This window comes from Micrasema longulum, unplaced genomic scaffold (genome assembly GCF_059751315.1).
Source record: "Micrasema longulum isolate JH-2025_06_02 unplaced genomic scaffold, ASM5975131v1 h1tg000811l, whole genome shotgun sequence".
In the NCBI taxonomy this organism is placed as follows: Eukaryota; Metazoa; Arthropoda; class Insecta; order Trichoptera; family Brachycentridae; genus Micrasema; species Micrasema longulum.
The window spans coordinates 37,804-59,197 of NW_028278003.1; the positions used below are offsets into that span (position 1 = coordinate 37,804).

A 21,394-nucleotide genomic window follows, 5' to 3' on the forward strand; every position below is an offset into this window, starting at 1 on the left:
CATAAAGGTCAAAAGTTAGATAGATTAGAAATTTTAGAAATAAATAGGATAAAAAATAATAGCGATAGAATTTTAATAAATCAGCAGATAGAATTTAAAAAATCACCCTTATTAGCCCCCTTAGTTAGACCCTGTACATTGTAATAAAACAATAAATATATTTCATATAATAGAATATTTTCTTAAATTACACCGCCGCCAACACATGTTTCAATAATTTGTCTCACTCTGTTCCATTGCAATATTGCGTATTGTATCTTTTTCAACTTATTTTTAAATGTACCTACACTTAAGATAATATTTAGTTTTATATAAATTACCCTTACACTGTATAATATTCACCAGTCTGAAGATGCCCATTAGAGGGTGAGAGCGCTAATTGGTCAAAACAAATAAGTGGAAGTGTACCAAGTATTTTTTTAAAATTAATAACTTATATGGAAATATAAGTTATTACATCATTACAATGGAATTCCATCAAGAATTGTCAATAAATAATTTAAATGAAATAAATTGTGTTCCTTGGTAAGTCTGTCAGTCTAACCTTAGTGATTTTGAAAATGTTGTAATTTAATTATGTTTTCTACAGATGTTTGTGAATTGGTAAAAAAATTGCAGAATTCATGCAAATGATATGTTTTAAACTGATTCAAGAACGAAATAGGGAGATGTGGCAAAAAAGCATTTCAAAATTTATGATTTTATTCAATAGTAAAAATAATAATTACGGAATCAACTTAATATTAATATGTATATCATAAAATAAGGTTAACATATTAAAAATAAATTAAAAGCAATTATAATATTTGGAGTAGTTGCTGAGCACAGGTTAATATTTTTTGTCTATTGGCATCCGAATTAACTTCTGGGGTAGCATATTTTCTTAGTTTATACATAAACGTGGAATCTGACACAATCATACTGGTTAGTTGTATTTTGCAGGGTGACTCCATGACTAGTGTTCCCAAGGCGACGAGACCCCTACAAGACAATATTTATGTTTACATAATATAGAACATAAATTAAATTAAATTTAACAGTAAATAGGTGTCCTAATGCTTTCCAAGAAAACAAAAATTTGGTAAAATAAAATGAAATACCGAATCAGTGTGTAAATAATTTTTTAACAGGAATCTGGATACATTTTGATGGAATCATAGACTACCTGAACAGTATTATGTATTACTGTCATAAATAGTTCTTTGTGATACTGCTTAGGTATGTACCCTGATAAAATTATTTTTCTGTCATTAAAGTGTTAACAGATCACGCACTATTCTTATCCTCTAAAAATACTTTCTTTAAATAAAATAAATGCCCATGAAAATTGGATTTCTTTTAACATTACCATCCTACCATCAAGGATTGATTACAATGGGAAGTTAACCTTTTCCTCACTAATAAACGCCTACTTGTATAAAAATAGGGAATAAAAAGTTGGAAGTGTTTTTCATGTTTTCACGTATACATATTTTACTCACTCGTGTATTTTATTTTTTTTAGTTTGCCGAATGCTTATGTACACAAAGTGAAATCGACCCTTGTATTATTTACGTCTTTTTTTTGTTTTGATATTAAACGATTTGAAAATTTAAAAACAAAAACAGGAAAACGCTTCTTTCTGTTATTTTCACGATTGTAAAAAATATAAGGCATAAAGCTTTCATAATACTCGAGTTATCGAATTAAAATCAGTCTACGGGGGATTCGAATCCCCCCCTTCGGTCCGGCTAGGATAACAGAGTAATCTTCAAATGTCTAAAGTAAAATGGGATTTTGTGTACTAAAGTGTGTTTGCATCGGCTAACCTGTAATGAGGAAGTTAGATTTGAAAAACGTCTTTCTTACACGCAGTCAAAATTGGAGCATTTCAGGGTAAGCCATGTTTTGCATATTTTTACATTTAGCAGATACAAATTAGCAGGTATGAGGGTTCTACTTTTCAATGACAGAAAAAATCACTTGAAATCGTGATGTTGCAAGTGGTGTAATTTTAAAGTGTCAGTGGGAAATTACAAAACTTAAAATTATTGCAATGATAATCTAGTTACAAGAAAAAAAATAAAATTCGGCTTCGTTCGACAGTCAATTAACAAATTAAATGAATAAATAAAAACCATGGAACTTCCTCATTAATCATGTTTAAAAAAATGTTTCATATGAACATCCAACTTTTCATACTGAAAATTCTATTCAAATTTACAGACAATTGATTGAAGATAACTCCGTTAACTTCCCATTGTAATACTTGCCCAGAGAAATTACATTTACAGATGACGGGTTCAATGAAAATACAAAATTAGTTCATGAAACAAAAAATAAGGAAAATATGAAAAAATAAATTGAGATTGAATATTTACCTAAAATAAGCTTCAAGGTCTGAAAATTTTATAAGCATCTGTAAAATTCCATTGCATAATTGTGTTGTGTTGTCCAATTGGCCAAGTGCAACACATAGATTGAGTAACAGTGTAGCGGCAGCAATCTTAAATTAAGTTTATAAGGTAAAAATACACTAATATCAAAATACATTATTCAGAATCTGATATATTTGAAGTTTATTCACAAATTAGTTTACCTGCATATTTTTATTTGGCTCTGAAAGACAAATCAGAGAACTCAACACTTCTTCGTGCTTCTCCAATACAATCATTTCTCCTTCTAGGTGGGCAAATGCATTTGTCAGAACCCTAAGCGATAATAATTGATTGGCTGGAAGTCGTCCTAGAAGATTTATAACAATAAGATTGTATTTTATTGCAATGTTATCATGTAAAACAGTTAACATATGGTAAAAAGAAATATTTGGATAAACTAATTACAACAGGGATGGAGAATACCTTAAATAAGGGAATATGGAAGTCTAGGCATTTACAGGGCTTATGGCCTTCCGTATTCCCTTATTTAAGGTATTCTCCACCCCTGTTGTAATTTGTTAATCTTAATGACTCCCGAGGGGGTGAAATCCAGTCTTTTGACTACGAACATTTGGACAAACTCAAATATTGTAATATTTGGATAGTTGAAATGTTTTAAGGATAACTTAACTTAATGCAGATTTTAAAAATATTTCATTTCAATGTTAACTAAAGCAAAATTTTGGATGCCGAGCTGGAACAACACTGAAGATAAAAAAATACGCAGGATATTCAATATATTCTCATTATGGATTTGAAGGAAAATAAGTACCGGTTGTTTAATCATTAGTAATAGTTTAAAAAAAAAACAAAAGCGGAAGTAACAATTATAGAAACAAAATCTTTTTTGTACGAACAACGGAATACTTTCTCCAAACCTGAACCAACTTTTTATTTTAACTAGTATTATTATTGTTGGATAATTTATATGGCATCATTTTTCACCTCACTGAATGATAAAATAACTGGCCCTTAACATAACTATTTATTGTTTTATTTACCAATGTAATCATTCTTAATATCTTGACAGCGACAACACCTTTTAGACCGATCTCCAATTTCAATCACAGGTTGTGATCTTACCCCTAGTATAAATGTTAAACTACTGGATGTTCATTTAGATTCAGATCTTTCTCTTCATTCTCAGGTCAATAAAATTGTAAGTGCTGGTTTCTTCCATCTCCGACAGATCAAATCCGTGCGGAGAAACATTCCTATAGATGCAACTAAAGCTCTTGTAAATGCTTATGTCATTTCGCGTCTAGATTACTGTAATGGAATATACGCAAATCTCCCAAAATATCAAACTAATAAACTTCAATCTGTCTTCAATGTAGCAGCAAGGATTATTACGGGAGTAAAAAAATATTCTCACATCTCACATCTTCGAGATTTGCACTGGTTAAAAAGCCCAGAGAGAATAAAATAAAGCTTTGCTGGACAGTATTCAAATCCCTTTATGACACTGAGTACATATTGAACAACCTGGTGCGGCGACAATTTATATTGCACCATTTTAATCATAGATTACTCTAGAAGTAAGCTTATTATTAGCATTATTTATCTAATAAAGAAGAAAAATGCAATGCGAGTGAATTATCATAAATAAACATTATACAAAAATTTAATCATAAATAAGAATAGTCGACTGAATATTTTAAATAGTGTGTTCCAGCTGATCGTTTGACTGTATACAAAAACATTGGCCGTAAAAGTTTTAATATTAATGTAACATTCATACTAACCAGGTACTAGATTATCTATAAGTAATGAAATTAAGTGGTGCCCAAAAGATTCTTTATTAAATAAATCTGCATTGGTTTGAGATTGTCTTATCGCCATTCTTGTGACATCTAATACAGGAAAAAGTAAATCTGTAAATATTGAAAAGTAAACATTATACACAGAGATCCTATTTTACAAAATTTTGGATTTTTTTTTTAATCCAACACAAAACAATTGTTCTTTCAGAGGATTAAATCATTTGAATCTGCCACCAATGAGGAAGTTCAGTGGTTTTTAAAAACAATTTTATTTGTTAATAGACTATCAAATTAAGTGGATAAATAATTTATTTTAATGTATCGTATTATCATCACCATGTTTTTCTTTTTGTAATTTTTTTAACCACTCTACGCATGACGTCACTAGTTCTCTTTGGCGAGTTGTCCTGATTGGTGGGTTGGTTTTTATGGAAACCGGAAGTCTATCACAACAATCTATCACTGGTTGATTTAGAAGGACTTGTGACATCATTTAAAGTAGTTAATTTTTATTCATTATTTCATACATTTTAGAGAAACTTTGCATTACAATTAAATGTTATTTTTTTATCGTTTGTGAGAAAAAAACTATATATCCAATTTACCGTAGAACTGAACTTCCTCCTTGAATAAAATTATATCTAAATTTAAAATACTGAATAATTTAAAGATAAACGAAAGAAGATTATGAACTAACTCCATTCTAACTTCCTAACTGAATTAAATTGTCCATTTTTTGATAAATTTGAAAGAAGAAGACATAAAAACCTTTTTTAAATGGCAAAACAAATTTCCATTGAGAGTATCTGGCTCCAGTAAAAGGGTAGAAACATTATGCTATCATTCCTATTGCATTTTTAAAAAAAAACACATAAAAAAAAATTGAGGTATGTTCACACGACTATTTTTTTTATATGTACAACACAATATAACAGAAGTGGAAAAAAAGCCAATCAATGCATAAATTAGTTTTAAGTTCTGATGATGAGGTAGTAACCTTGAAACCAGTTGAGGTATAACGAAAAATCAAATTCTGTCAGAGACATTGGGTTATTCTAGCTGTCTACAGGAAAACACAATGTTAGAAACTAACAAGCACAAAGTTATACTACCGTAAAATGGATAAAGATGAAATTACCTTGTGGCCATGCCAAAATTTGTTTTAATTTATTCACAGCTTCTGCACAGTATTCTGATTTCTAAAAATAAAAATAGTTTTAAAGCCTCATTTTAGTTTTCCTTAGCTCTTTGTTTCACGTAATGTAATGTAATAATTGTCTAAATTGCATGAAAAATATTAAATTAATGTATAAAAACATAAGTCCCATATTTTGCATGATCCCTTTTCGAAGACACAACTTTTTCATTGAAAACCAATTTTTGAAAATGCATTTAATTCAATAACAAAAAAACTGTATTTTACACTTATAAAATAATATTCTGTAACACTACCCTTACTAATAATGAATAAGTGAATTGAAAAATTTATTAAAAAGTAAAGTAAAAAGTGAATTACTTACAACGTCAGCTAATTTAACAATTTCCTCCAAATCTGAATTAGAAAACAAATTACATCCTGACTTTTGATTAAATTCTTTTAATTTATCTAAGATGAGAGAAGTATTTCCTTGGTCGAATCTGGAAAATATTAAATATAAAAATAGAAGAAGAACACACATTCCGAAATGGTCTTGTGAGCTTAAAAATATTATAAAATAACTTTGACTTGATTACTTCGGGTCCAAAATTAAAAAACTTAAGATAGAAAAAAAACCTGAAATAGGAGTTTTCTTTTCAATAAAGCTGTTAAAACAAAACAAAAAAGGTTAGACAGCAATATCTAGGTACATTTTGGTAAAAATATAAGCCATTCTTTTTGAGGTGCCTTGTCAGGTCCCTCCGACGTTGGCGATCACTACAGTGAAAGCATCTTGATCCTGCGCTACTCCGCAGCCAGCCATACCACTAATATTTAAAGTTGTATTTTTTAAAAACCATTATTCCAAACAATTAAAATTTATACCTTAGGTATGTTTTTTGGGGGAATAGAGTAGGAACGCTCGGTGCTTTAGCTTTAGAAGTACAATAGCTGGAAGCTCCGGTGAAAGGATCAGTGTTGTTCCCTGCTGCCCCTGATGTTAAAGTCCTAGTTCCTGGTACATAACGTGACCCTCCCGTAAATGGATCCATAAAGTCACTGAAACTTTTCAGAATATATTATAACTGTACGTAGCATTCACATATCAAAACAGACACAAACATACTGTCAGGTCACTCACCCAGTTTCAGGGTTTGTAGTAATATCTGTCTGGCCAGAATTCTTTAAAATGAAATTGGCAACTTCCTCTAAATATACCTGAGGTAAATTATTCCTAAAACAACCAAAATCGTTTCAAACATGAATCAGATGTAATAAGAAATAACAATAAATATAAATAAATCCCAGATAATACCAGTGTTGGCAGTCATTTTTTATCTAGTTTTGTTCAAGTGTTAAAAAGTAATATATTCCCAATGAAGTCACATATTTTGAGAACGTAGATATTAAGAATTTGTGTAACAAACCTAGTAAACCTAATAATTTAGACGAATAAATGGTAAATTAAACTAAATCATGTAATGAAAATACTTAAATAACTCACTTGTGAATGAATGCCTGTGAAGATTCCCAAGGATTTTCACCCATATTATACGGTAATTTGATAGGGGGTTTTCCGTCTTCAATGTCTACACTGAATACAAAATCATATTCCTATAAAAAAAAGTGAAAAAGTAATAAAAATGAAAAAAATATAAGTCTTAGGTTTTAGTGTGGGAGAGATATGCATACCTTTCCTTGAAAAGAAGTTTTTCCTTCTGCGGCTCCTGCTGCCCCCATGACGTCTCCTATCTCCGACCAACTATGGGTGTCAGCACTCCAAGAATAACATTTCACATTGGTGCCCTTTCTAACCAATTTGGTTTGACCATCAGTTTTACCCGGTTCAAATAATACTTCTGGACCTGGTAAACTATGGACATAAATTAATATCTGATTTCCTCAAATATACTAACCGACAATAAGTTTTCACTGCGTTCAAAATATTTTTTTTACAATTTTTTTTATAGAACTCTCCTCACTGGTGACTTGTGACGCGAGAGAGGCGCAAAGTATTATCTTCAATACCCAAAGAGAAAGCATAAACAATCATAAAAATATTTTTTCAATGTAAGTATACGTTATGCGCTTATTTAAAGTCAATATGAAAACAACATGTACAGATAGTCAAGTTTAAATAATTAAACATGAAAAAAAAAACATAATAATAAATATACAAACTAACCCAATTGGACAAATAAAAAAAACATTATCAGTTCCATACACTGTTGTCTTTGATGTAGTCATTTCATGCATAGTAAGTTTTTTTGAATTTTTATCGCCCATATTTAGGAAATTGTCGGGTATTCTGTAGTGGAAGCATACGCTGCTTCCCACACAAAACATGTGCTAACCCCACTTTGGAAATACTAATTTATTTTTATTTCTAGTATTGTACTATATGTTGTCGCTGTTCAGGCAAAAGTCACTCACCCAAAAAATATAACTTTGAGAAATCGCAATTTGAAAGTTTGGAGACCAGGGAAAAATCTGATTTTTGTGCTTTAGAGGTTTTATGTATATAAATTATTAATATATTTTTAATAAATTCCATTGATAACTTTTTCCTTCTGGAAATTTCTTCTTCATTAAAAAATATCTGGAAGGTTTTTAATGAGGCAAATTGGCTAAAATTTGGTCGAGTGACTTTTACTTGTTCATAATCTGGACAATATAAGCTAAAAGAGTTAGTGAAAGGAAAGAAATATTAGGAATATTTATTATAATGTTGTGGTTAAAAATAAATGTTAATTTAAAGTATTATTTATTTAATGTTTCAGTATATAATGATATAAAGTCATATAATGAAAAACAAATAATTCAAATGAAAGCGATTTGCTAATGAGTGCTGATAAATCGAAAGTAATGGTTGATAAAAGGGATGAAAGTAAAACTAAATGCGAGAATTCGAGTATCTGGGAAGAATGTTTACTAGAGAACGAAAGACTGAGAAAGTTATTAAAAGGAGGGTGAGTGGCGGGAACAGGGTGAACTAAAATCTACTTTGGGAAACAAATATTTGTGGCAGGAGGCAAAACTAGCCATAGAGTTCTGGTACCGACCCTAATGTATGGGAGCGAAGTATGGAACTGGAAAAATAATGATGAAAGTAGATTGAATGCTGTCAAAATGCGATCTTTCAGGTGAATGCATCGTAAAATGATTTGGGGCACAAATGTAGAGATCCGTGCAGTATGTAAGGCTGAGACAAGCATTATCGACAAAATCAAGTAAGGGACGCTGCGTTAGTTTGGACATTTAGAACAAATGGACAGCGAAAGAACGGCTAAAAGGATCTACAATGCAAATGTTGATGGATGCAAAAAACGAAGAAGACTAAGAAAGACATAGCACGATCAAATACAACAAATACTTGAAGATGGACGTGTCAGGAGCAGGAATAACCATCGTGCGTACACGAGAAGATGTATGAATGCAAAGAAAGCGAGTTATGTATGCAAAGACAGAGTAATATGGCATTATAACACCTCTGCCTACCCCTACGGAGAAACAGCGTGATAATTTTCTGTTGTCAACTATAATTTTAAGGGTAAGTGACTTTTGCCTGAACGACGAGGATATGTTTGCCGCTATTTTTTGGAGAGATACGTATTTACACACATACATAATGATTTTGTAAATATACATATATATCGACTACACATTGCCATAATGTTTATTTCTTTACAAAGTTTCTCGTTGCCTTTTTTTGGAAAATAAAAATAGTGGAAATATCGGCCGCCCCACCCCACAGGAAAATATAAGTGTGACATAATAGTGTGAAAGAAGCTAAAGTAAACTATTCTCACTGAAGCTATTTCGGTTATCTGTCTGATCTTTCTGGCGGCGTATGCTGTTGCACCAAGCTTTGCCGCTAAAGCTTTAATACGAGGGTCGAATCTATTGTTAGACCTAAGAAAGCTGCGCTTTTAATAAAATCTATCCAAGATGGTCCAACAAGGTCAGCCAATACACACGTTACTAAGGACGTTTCCCACTTGCTCTGCCAAATATTCTAAGCGGAAAATGATGCGGTTGTTTACTTCTTTCTCAATTCGGCTTAGTGTATCAGGATTGGATATTGGATGCAGAGATAATAATGCCATTGACACTTTTTAACGACAACTATATGAAGACAGCGGTAGACATATTAATGTTGTTCCAGAAAAAAAAATGTCAGTGTTATTTTCAATACAGTATTTGAACATTTTTGTTATGCAGTAGGTAATGGCAGGCTGCTCTGGTTTCTACTTCTTAAGATAAAGCTGACAATTCCGAACTTTTGACATCGTTGATTGGTCCGGACATTGACCGTCGCTCAAACAACGTCGATCAATTGGTTGGGTTGTACAATGAGGTACTATCTAACCTAATAGACAAACATGCACCATTTACTATGAAAACTATTCGAAAAAGGAAATCTGATGCATGGTTCGACGAAAATTGTCGACTCAAAAAGAAAGAGCTAATACGTCTAGAACGCAAATACAGAAACACACTGTCAACTTCGGACCGATCAATATGGTTAGATATGCAAGCCTCTTATAGGACATTTATAAAATAAATAAAATCTAGTTTCTGGTGTGCAAAAATCACTGTACAGAAAAAGTCTCCAAAACAACTCTGGCGAAGCCTTCAATCTGTTCGTGGTGACTGTATAGCAGAGACATCTAACACAGGCGCTACTGCCACTGATTTTGCCGACTTTTTTACAAATAAAGTCGAAAAAATCAGACTGGCGTGTAGTTCAGCGAAAAAACCTGTAATTTTAGCTAATGCCCTTCAAAAATTCAGTAAATTTGAACCAACATCTATAAATGAGGTTAAAAAAACTGTTGCGGCATTACCCAACAAACAATGTATATTAGATCCGATGCCAACATGGCTTTTGAAAAAATGCATTAACGTATTAGCTCCATTTTTAACAGATTTATTTAATACATCCATGAAGCGCAGCATTGTTCCGAGAGCCATAAAGAAAGCAAATGTAACTCCACTTTTAAAAATCACAACTAGATGTGGAAGATCTTTCCAGTTTTCGCCCTATTTCAAATCTTCCCATCGTATCAAAAATACTAGAAAAAATAGTTTCTCATAGGCTTGTTAACTATATCGAGCGGAATTCTTTATTTTCGGTAAGGCAATCGGCATACCGACGTTTTCATTCCACGGAGACGGGAGTGATAAGAGTACTGTCTGACATTATAACGGCGGTGGACTCTGGTAATCTGGTGTTGATGGCTCTTCTGGACATGAGTGCTGCATTCGATCCTGTAGACCATAATATTTTGCTCGAACGTCTGGAGAAAACTTATGGTATCCGTGATCAGGGACATATGTGGTTCAGTTCATATCAATATAAAAGAGAATATGCAGTTGTGTTCCAGGGTAAAAGCTCAACCAACTTTCGGGTGTCTACAGGAGTGCCTGAAGGGTCAGTACTCGGACCACTTCTCTATCTCCTTTACACTAAAGATATAGAGAACATTATCAAAAAATGTGGATTGTGGTCTCACTGCTATGCAGATGATACGCAGATTTATTTTTATTGCGAACCAGGCGAGAGAAGTGTGCTTGTCAATTTAATTGATGGATGCATCAAGAAAATAGGAAACTGGATGGCTGAAAACAGACTAACATTAAACCCATCAAAAACTGAACAACTGTGGGTGGCTTCAGCCAGACGACAGAATTTGATCCAGGATACGGCTCTACCCAATGTAGTGAGTACGCTTTACCCACCGTTAAACTACTGGGAGTTTTACTCAATTCTGACCTATCTCTTCACGCTCAAATTAGTAGAACGATAAGTTCATGCTTCTACCAGCTGAGACAAATTAAATGCATACGCAAAAATTTGCCAGTTGATGCCGCCCGTCAATTAATAAATGCGTTTGTAGTGTCTAGAGTCGATTATTGTAATGGTATCTATGCAGGTCTACCAATGAACAAAATGACTCGCCTACAATCTGTATTGAATGCCGCAGCGAGACTTATTTTCGAAATCTCTAAGTTCAGTCATATCACTCCACTACTTCGGGAACTACACTGGCTACGTTTTCCACAGAGGGTCGAATACAAACTCTGTTGGCTTATGTATAAGTCACTGCACAACTCTGCTCCGGAATATCTAAGGGAACTATGCATTCCAGATGAACTAGCTGACAGGCGTCTCACGCTTAGATCAGCTACGTCTAGGGCGAGAGGAAAAGTTATTATACCTCTACGCAAACAGCGCACTAAATTTAGTGAACGAGCATTTGCAGTCGCAGGCCCTATGGCATGGAATGCTCTCCCAGCAGAGGTGCGAGGCTGTGAAAGTGAAGTGATGTTTTGGAAAAAACTTAAAACCCACTTGTTCTCTAAATCATTTTAGTAAATCCGTAGCACGTGACAACAAAATAAATTGTTTTAATTAAATTACAAATTTAAAAGCTTCAATTAAATTAATTTAACAATAGAATCACTATGTAAAGCTCCCTTGAGGTATTTTATTACGAAAATGGCGCTATATAAGTTATCCATAATAATAATAACCAAAATAAAAAAGAGCAATAAACATTCACGCGTAACCGTATGACAATGTTGTGTTTCTATGATCTGTAATTGCTGTAAAAATCCCAAATAAAATAAATTAAGACATACCTACATATTATAAATAAGTACATAAAAAAGCATGAAAATTGAAAAGTTTTTTCAGGTGTCTCCTAGTAGGTGTAATAATTCACGTAAATTTTAATTTCAAGGTTTCTGCTCTTTTATTTCATAAAAAAACACAAATGGAATAATCTTGGATATTTAAACATGAGAAGAACGGTAAATGTTACGCACTGTGTAAAGGTAAAGTGATTACTTAAACCAATCAATGTCAGGTTGAGAGCCATGTAAATGCCTAGATTTCCAAATTCCCTTATCAACGCTTTTGTTGCAAATATTTGTAAAAATTAATTATGTTAAATTAAATGTTAGTAAATAATTACCACTTACTGACTTTTCTATGTCTACAAGTTTCGAGATGTACCAGTCTCTTTATCAGGACACCAATTACTGTAACACCTTCACCATAGTTAGTAGTAGTTGCACAAAATATAAAACCAAAGTGCTGCTAGCTAGCCGTTAGCTATTAACAAAGGCTGTTATTAGTTAACACTAACATACACTGATTATATATTTTAACTTTTTTCGTTTTTTCTTTTTTCAAGGAAAAAATAGTTGAAAGAAGGGGGAGGCGAGGACGGGAGGAGTATTTACTAGGTATAGGGCGACCATTACATTGTTAACACCGTATAATAGACTATATTGAAAGGTTATTTGATTATTGATTAAAGGTAAATTATTTTTCAAAGCCTTTATCATGTGAAATATTTACATATTATTCACTATTGATCCTTAATGATTTGAATGTAAGATTTTAACTCATGTATTTTTATTAAATCAGCGTGTTGGTTTCATATTTTTGTGCAACTACTACTGTAGTGAAGATGTATAGTGGGATTTGCATGCTCTTGTAATTAGTGTCCTGATGGAGAGACTGGTATGTCTCAATACTAGTAGACATAGAAAAGTCAGTAAGTGGTTAAATAAAATTATTTACTAACATTTAATAAAATCTTTGACCACAAAGTTTACTTACTCTGTAACTTTAACACCTCCAATTTCTTGCATAGATGCTTCTTGTTGTTTATTTACTTCTTGATCAAACGTTTTCAGTGTTTCATCCCCAGCATACCGTAGAGCATCAGCACTAAACACTCGAACCAACCCGTCACTCGAACCTGACGATGAAGGGGTTGTATTAATTTCATTTTAATTTTGGATATATAAAATACAAGAAAATTAGTGAACTAACCTGCCACAATGTCACCATTAGAGAGACACGAAACACTCCATACTGATTGCGCTGGAAGTGTTATAGTGCATACATTATCTCCAGCAATCCAAACCCGAACTGTAGAATCTTCACCGCATGTTACAAAACAGGAGTCTTTCAAGAAGGGGTTAATGCATATGCTGGAAAATATGTTTAAATGTTTAAAAAATATATATATAAACAGTTATAGAGTAAATAAAAATAATGGCATCACGCAAATGTTATTTCTGTCAAATAATTTCCATCGGTACCTAATGCTTATCCTTAACATTACACAAATCATCTTTCAAGTGACCCGATAATTCCAACTCATCAATGAATAAAATACGGAGACCGAAACCTAACCAGCTGACATTTGCAATTTTGGTGAATTTGGACAGCTTTCGCCAGTTGCTGTCCACCCAGCCGACTGCCCATTTGACTCTGGAATGTAGCGGTGGATCCTGTTTCATCCATTGACACACACCCCTTAAAAAAAATATTTTTACTGCGCTGAAACAGCTCAAAACAGCGCTCTGAATTGTCAACACGTCGTTGTTTTTGATCAACTGAGAGCAAACACGGTTCTCACTTCGAACAGAGAATTCTCTTTGACAAATGATGATGGAAAATAGTGAATACACTGCCTTCTGATATCTTTAAGGAGTCAGCTATCTCAAGCAACTTCAATTTACGATCAGCCAAAACTATTTTGTGAACTTTTTTTATGTTTTCTGGAACAACTGCCAAATTTGGGCGACCAGCATCATCAAGTACGGCCATGTTTAAAATTAGCAAACTACTTCCCTACCATTCGTCTCAGTCCAGATTTGGGCGATCAGAGCGTTCAGCATCATCGGTGTCCATACGGCCACATTTAAAACTAGCAAACTACTTCCCTACCATTTGTCTCAGTCAAAATAACACTTCGTCGCTTTAGTTTGTTTTCGTCCAACATACCATTTTTAAGGAAATTGATTTAAGTGTACAGAAGTTCTGAGAAAGCCTTTATTTATAAAATTCCAATGAAATTTTAATTTTTAAAAATTGTTTAAGGGGTGTTTTGAATGAATTTTGTCTTGTTGTGGTCATTATGTATGCCTATTTTGTAAAAAAAAACTTTAAATCTTTATTTCTGCAGATTTGTGTCTTGGCCTATTGGATAAAAATGAACTGAAGCGACAACTTGTCAAGCAATTGCTTTGCTTGAATGGTATTTTTTCCCATAAAAAAGCAATGCTTTATCAGCACACGAAATTCAGATTTTTCCACTGTTTGGAAAATTACAAAAGCAGTGTCACTAAAACCAAAATTTTGACACAAATTATTTGTAGGTTGTCATATAGATTTGTCAATAGTAGCGCCAACTATATGTCATTCTATGAAATTATTGAGTGATGTAATATACAATATGATCGAAAAATTCCGAGAATGTGTATGTTAAATCTCTCTCTAAGTCTCAAGTCACATATGTAACTAATGATAAAAATCAACCAAAAACTATTAAACGAATAAAAATAAATAGAAACGCAGATACACCTTGTCCTCTTTCACTTGGTACATGGAATGTACGTTCAATCAAAAATAAAATTGATGATATCCCCAACATAATAAACGATAATAAGCTAGACGTTCTTGCGTTAATGGAAACTTGGCATGAAGATCACAATTCTGTCACTATAAAACTGCTCCGTAGTAAGGGTTTTAATGTAATCGGAGAGGCACGGAAACCATCCATTGAAAATGTCAATGGGAAAAATAATGTTACATGGACGAACCACGGTGGAATTGTTGTTATTACCAAAACTCAACTTAAAATAGCAAAAATTAAAATTCCACTTTACACCACTTTTGAATGCATTAGCTGTAGGATTAGCGCAGGCAGCAATCATTTTACCTCAATTAAAATTTATAGACCAGGTTCTAAAGCACCACCTCGCAAATTTTACTCAGAAATAAAATCTTTACTTGAATGGGCCATCATTTGCACGGAAATAACATTTGTAACTGGAGATCTGAATATTCGTTTTGACCGTGAGACGGACTCAGAATCTATTCGTTTTAATGAACTTTTAAGTGATTTTGAATGTTCACAAGAAGTAAATACCCCTACACATGATGCGGGAGGTACACTAGATGTTATAATTCGACGAAAATGTGATCAAAAGATCACAGTTCATGTTACAGAGATAGGACTTTCAGACCATAGATTAGTGCACTGTAAAATTATACAAAAACCAATAGCAATTTACAAAACACTCACATCAAGGCCATGGAGAAAATTAAATTTAGAAAATTTTAACTTTGAACTTTTGACATCGTTGGTCGGTCCGAATATTGACCGTCGCTCAAATGACGTTGATCAATTGGTTAGGTTGTATAATGAGGTACTATCTAACCTGATAGACAAACATGCACCACTTACTACGAAGACTATTCGAAAAAGGAAATCTGATGCATGGTTTGACGAAAATTGTCGATGCAAAAAAAAAGAGTTAAGACACCTTGAACATAAATACAGAAATACACTGTCAACTTCAGAACGATCAATATGGTTAGAAATGCAAGCCTCTTACAGGACATTTATAAAAAGAAAAAAATCAAGTTTCTGGTGCAAGAAAATCACCGAACAAAGAAAGTCTCCAAAACAACTCTGGCGAAGCCTTCAATCTGTTCGTGGTGACTGTATAACAGAGACACCGAATACAGGCGCTACTGCTACAGATTTTGCCAACTTTTTTACAAATAAGGTCGAAAAAATCAGACTGGCATCTAGTTCAGGGAAAAAAACGTTTTTTTCCGCTGACGCCTCCCAAAAATTAAGTAAATTTGAACCAACATCTATAAATGAGGTACTTGTTCTCTAAATCATTTGAATAAATTCTTAGCATGTGGTGGAAAAGTAGTATGAAAAAGTACATTATTTTTCTTAAATTAAAAAGTTCAAGTTAAAATTAAATTTATATCTTTATATAATCACTTTGTAAAGCGCCCTTGAGGTATTATATTACGAAAATGGCGTTATATAAGTTATCCATAATTATTATTATTAAATGATGCGCGCTTTACTGATTCAATTTTTTATATAAACTGAATATTATTGAAAGCTTTCTAACATCTCTGAAACCACCACAATCAGCTGTTATTATGGAACATGCATAACAGCCAGAGCCATCTTTTGAAAATAGACCGAACTAATTAATTAAAAATAAGTATTGTGTCACCCGTCAAAGAAAGGAGTACTTTCTCAAAACTAGTTGTCTTTCAATAGAATAAACGTTAGTAACACTAGTTTTTGTTAGTTTATTTTATAATAATTGTATTCCAACCAGTTTCAAAAACAAAACCAACTTGTCGAGGCACCAACATTATTGTAAGAAAAAAAACCAAGAGGAAAAACATGGAACTGAGAAAAACAAAATAAAGCACTTATTATGACATTGAGGGGTAATATTAAGGTCAGGTTTTGACAAAAAATCTGAAACAATTATTTAAAGAATCCGGTTAAATACTATACCTGTAAATGTAGTTTGAGTGACCGAAATACGTATTTAAACATTCTCCTTTATTAGACCAATGGCGTACACTCGCGTCATTTCCACAACTAAAGAAGGACTCGCTGTTTGCTACGGCTAGGGCTCGAACACAATCGGTGTGACCTGGAAAATAAAACAAAATCATTACTTATTGATAGTTAGCTAGTTTGTGGGCTCCAGTGAACGAGGACTCAGATTTGGAGAATACAGTTTTATAGTTCACAGGATAAAATCGTTTTATATGTCAGTTCTTAAGACATAATACAGACATACCTAGTTAGATCTCAGTTTGTTGTTAGTCTTCTAGAGAAAATTTAGAATGGAAAATGTAATGCGCTCTTAACGCTTATTAAAAAAAAAATGGAATACGTAAATGAGCATTATCTCATAATTGAATCATCGTTAAGTCCTCAGCATTATTAACCTTACTCACGAGCTTGTGGGCCAAGAAGACTTGTCACTGAGTCATTCTAAAGTCTTAAGAAAGCTGAATTAAATAAACCAAATAAACCCAATAAACATAATGCTGTGGGGACAGAAGGATTGACATGGCAGAGCTTATATACTGCAGCGCCTATTTTTATTCATAATTTTAGAAACCTGTTAGGGTTAGAAGTACATTTCATCTAATGTCTTATGTTTCATCATCATGTATGTGGTTTTTAATATCGGTTTTAAATGTGTCTCCGATATAATTTTTTAAGTAGTCAGATAAGGTTTTTTTTTTACTGTTTTTTTTTTTTTTTTTTGAAAAAGAAATATTTGCGTTCTTATAATTTACACAAATATTTAATTTTGAGGGCCATTTTCAACGAGTTGTAAATAACTCACTATTAGAAAATGGGAATCAAGTTGGGGTAGATTGGGATTCGAACCACGGACCTTCGATCCGTGAGTCCGAGACACTAGCCACGGGACCACAACCCAATTCTGTCCTTGCCCTTTTACGTCTGTCCTTGCTTTTTTAACGTGATCTTGCTGTCTGGTATTTTGGCATTGTCTTGTATGTATCCAATTGTGTTTAAATATTCGTATTTGATTATCATTAACCAAATATATTTGTCTGGCTTGATCTGTAAATAAATAAATTTAGTAATCATTAACTCCTTAACATACCAATTAAACTTTCAATCTTATCGCCATTTTGATTCCAAATAATGATAGTTTTATCAGCAGAACCAGTTGCGATATTTTGGTTACCGAGTTCAATAATAGTCCAAACCGCGGCGGTATGGGCTCTGAGGATTAGTATTGGGGTATCTAAAATATTCACTGACCATACACGTCCTGTGTTATCCCAACTAGCGCTGCAATAAAACATGTACAATATTAATTCATGTTGATAATATTTTTGAATGACACAGAAGCAAAAATAAAAAACACACCTCAAAATGGAACCAGGTAACCTGCCTGGGGATACACTACATACTGCATTTTCGTGACCTTTCAAAACGATAACTGGAGTTGGATCTTGAATGTTGTAGGCGCATATAGTAGTATCATTACTCCCTGTCACAACTAGTCCATCAGGGTGGGTGTCACAGGGTGGAAGAAAGCATACAGATGATACAAAATTACTATGACCTTTGTAGGTTACAACGGCGGCGAAATCTTTTTCTCTGAAATTTATTTGGTATTTAGTAGTTTAAAAAAATCTGCAACAAATAATTACATTTCAACATAAGGATAATTTTATTTTTACCCTTCGGGATGCCATAATTTCGCAGTTCTGTCTCTAGACGATGAAAGAATACATTCATCTTTGGTTACAGAAACACATCTTACGTCTAATGAGTGGCCGTGGAGAACGGTACTTAGTTTATATTCCGGTATAGCCATTATAAACAGATACAAATATATTTTAATGTTCTAAATATTCACCCGTCAATATTGACAACAATGCAAATTTAATATAGAAAAAATACAATAGCAAACCGAGCAAATATCAAACACCGAACAAAACAAAACACGCTAAATCGAAACCCCGAATCATGCAGAAGCGAAATGAAGCTAGCTGAAGAAGGTAAGAACGAATCAATATATTTAATCTATGGAAATATGAAATTTGATGCTTTCTTTCACGTAAAATGTCAAAACTTGTACGAACAAAAAAAGATAGCAAGATATCAATCGGAGGATAGGAACAAGTCAACTCAAACACCAACATTGCAAAAAAATATTGAAGATTAAAAAGTAATACAAACATTAGATTAGATTAGTTTGTTATTATCATTGGACCTGTGACTTGTGTTATTTGAAGATAAATATTTTGTTATTTATGAATAAATTATTTATTTCTTAGTTATTTTTCATGTTTTCAGTAAAACCGGCAAAGCACATAATTTTGTTTATTAGAGTGGTTACCTGCTACTTCAGTAAATTTTGAAGATGGCGTCTAGTGTGTGTGCTTCTAGGTGCAAAATGTTATTTAAAGTAAATTTAAGCCGTGGTTACAATTTGTCAACACTTATAAGTGGACCAAAGCATAGTAGAGTAAGTGTCTTGAAATGTTGCATAGTTTTAGGTGCTTATTTTTCATTGAAAAAAATTATGGATCTCTTTGAATAGAACTGTCAAAAACCACTACCTTAGTAGTACTTAGTTTCACCGCGTGTTATTTTGATGAAAATTATGATTAGGATTACTAAGTTTTTTATAAGATATCTTTTTTATTTACTTTATTAAAAAGTTTTCAAATTAATACATTTCGTGTCTTTCTCCGCACTTTTACAACTCTGGCTAATAATGCGTCGATATATTTTTAAACTGATTAAAATACTTCATGTATACTGAGAGTTACAGCCGCAGCCGGTGTGATAAACATAATATTATATTTTATGTACAAGAGATTATATTAATTAGGTACTCAATATCTACTGAGTTTGTCTGTTTTTCTGTTTCACTCATCGAATTAGTTTGCCTTTTTTTTCTAAAGGTATTTTTTTATGTTAGTAAGTACTTAAATATACATTATATAATAAAAGCAATAATCCGTGTTTTATAAAAATCAAACACGGCTACATAACGTACAAAACCGACCCACAAACCACTATTTGATCATGGCGATCTGGGTTGATTTTTTATTACTGCAAAATGACTAAAATACGCAAGTATTCTATACGACTTATATAAAAAGCGTTTGAAGGACACGATCAAAATAGGTACACCATTTTTTGATAGAGTACATTAAAATCTGATGCTTTAATTTAACACCGTTTTAATATTCTTGGACCATAAATTGCTCTATCCAATAAAATAAATTGATCTATCCAATAAAATAAACTGTATCGTTTTGTATGCACAATTAGTCTCCGAAATTGTATTTCAGTACTTATAAGAAAAACATTGGACAAGTTTCTGCTAACTTTCAAGATCTTACCTTGAAAACACGAGAAATAAATTCATAGATACTTTAATTAATCTTCTAAGATTCAGTCACTGTACCATACTCAATTTTTTTTGCTGAAATGAAAAATTCAGTATTTGAGTGAGGGGGCCTCTTTTTCGGGAGTGCTTCAATGCGAAAATTGTGTTTAAAATCCTAATAAAAAATTATATTCGGTATATTTCTTTATATTATGTTGCTGGATTGAACGAAACGCATGTCGACGACTTTTAATAGAAGATAAGCATCCAGGCAAAACTTAAGGGGGAGTGGCGTGAAAAATACTAAAATGTAATAATTGATGGGATATTTAAATGACTTGTAGTAGTCCTAGCCAAATTTAAAATACGTTGGCAAAATTTGAATTTTTTACTAGGGCTCAATATCTTTTTAAAATTTTTTTATCTTGTAAGTTAGTGAAAAAAATTCCAAAGATCATGAAATCACTGAAAACAGTCAACGTTTAAATAGGTATTTAACGTATTTGTAAATATGGTACGGCCTTATTTTTTAGTTTATCGTAATGCCTAAATAAGTTTTGTTGGGTCATTATATCGTATAAACTGTCGCCATTTTAAAGGTGTAAAAATCCTATACAAATCTTCATACAAAAAAGCCAGATTACAAATAATGTCGATTCATTCGCGTTTCACTCGTAGAGGGCGGTGGACGTCTCTAACACTCGGTCCACGGAACTTTTTTTAAACAAAAAAATACGCTATTTTTATATTCATACACAAATAATCGCACTATGGGGAATCGTCAAACATAATTAAGAAAATCAAAAGCAGCATTTGAGACTTTTTCACATCTCTGGTAGAAACAGGAATGTAATTTAATATTATAGAATATAAAATATTGCTATTCTTAGGTTTACGGGCCTTTTTTTTCTATCGGATTTTCATCATATTAAGATGCGATACTATGCAGAAATATACACGTCGCGTGTAATGACAAAAATATTTTATTGCACTGCAATTATATGAAAAAAAGGAGAGATAAATATTTTTTATTTAAATATAATTATTTAACTGTATGTGGAATAATGAGATAAAGAGTACCAGTTTTGACAAATATCATCTAGTGTTGTATTTCTATCAAACCAAATCATCGAAAGAGTTGAAAGTTTCTATACTGTAATATAATATACTTACTCACATTTATTTTTATTATTATATCTTTCACTAAGTATTTTTGTTTTTACTATGTATTTTTGTTTTTACCTTGTATTTTAATGGGTTTCTTAATATGTTTTTTACTATTTCTTTTACTACATTTTTTACTGTCTTTACTATGTATTCTACTA

The 21,394-nt window shown here is 32.4% G+C and overlaps 2 protein-coding genes across 4 annotated transcripts in view; one reads left to right on the forward strand and one right to left on the reverse strand.

Annotated features, from left to right (window-relative positions):
• Nucleotides 1–684: 684 nt before the first annotated feature.
• On the reverse strand, nt 685–18,739 carry Plap (phospholipase A2 activator protein). 2 transcript variants are annotated; one of them, XM_088230723.1, is made up of 16 exons: nt 18,406–18,739; nt 18,089–18,322; nt 17,820–18,010; nt 16,685–16,826; nt 13,168–13,328; nt 12,952–13,093; nt 7,011–7,191; nt 6,823–6,932; nt 6,460–6,552; nt 6,204–6,377; nt 5,701–5,818; nt 5,319–5,379; nt 4,163–4,291; nt 2,579–2,724; nt 2,361–2,485; nt 685–981 (listed from the first exon to the last, which is right to left on the reverse strand). In XM_088230723.1, the coding sequence occupies exons 1-16, from the start codon at nt 18,540–18,542 to the stop codon at nt 798–800; spliced, it is 2,328 nt and encodes a 775-aa protein (XP_088086849.1). In that variant the 5' UTR covers nt 18,543–18,739; the 3' UTR covers nt 685–797. The 2 variants fall into 2 exon arrangements, with proteins under 2 accessions (XP_088086849.1, XP_088086848.1); XM_088230722.1 differs by having other exon boundaries at nt 6,204–6,383; nt 18,406–18,704.
• Nucleotides 18,740–18,915: 176 nt separating this feature from the next.
• MCU (mitochondrial calcium uniporter) overlaps nt 18,916–21,394 on the forward strand; it is a 128,379-nt gene continuing 125,900 nt past the window's right edge. For both annotated transcript variants that reach the window (XR_015823044.1, XM_088230712.1), the window contains exon 1: nt 18,916–19,196. Coding sequence is in view for 1 of the 2 variants with exons in the window: in XM_088230712.1 (XP_088086838.1) it covers nt 19,092–19,196 (105 nt within the window). In the remaining variant the exon portion in view is untranslated. The remainder of the gene's footprint in view (nt 19,197–21,394) is intronic.

Excerpts from the sequence above, each read along its gene's own strand:
- Plap (XM_088230722.1), bottom strand. The coding sequence starts at position 18,542 with ATGGCTATACCGGAATATAAACTAAGTACCGTTCTCCACGGCCACTCA. Across the intron at positions 18,323-18,405 it reads AAATTATGGCATCCCGAAGG|AGAAAAAGATTTCGCCGCCG; the intron begins GTAAAAATAAAA and ends AATAAATTTCAG. Across the intron at positions 16,827-17,819 it reads TAAGATTGAAAGTTTAATTG|GTCACACCGATTGTGTTCGA; the intron begins GTATGTTAAGGA and ends TTTATTTTCCAG.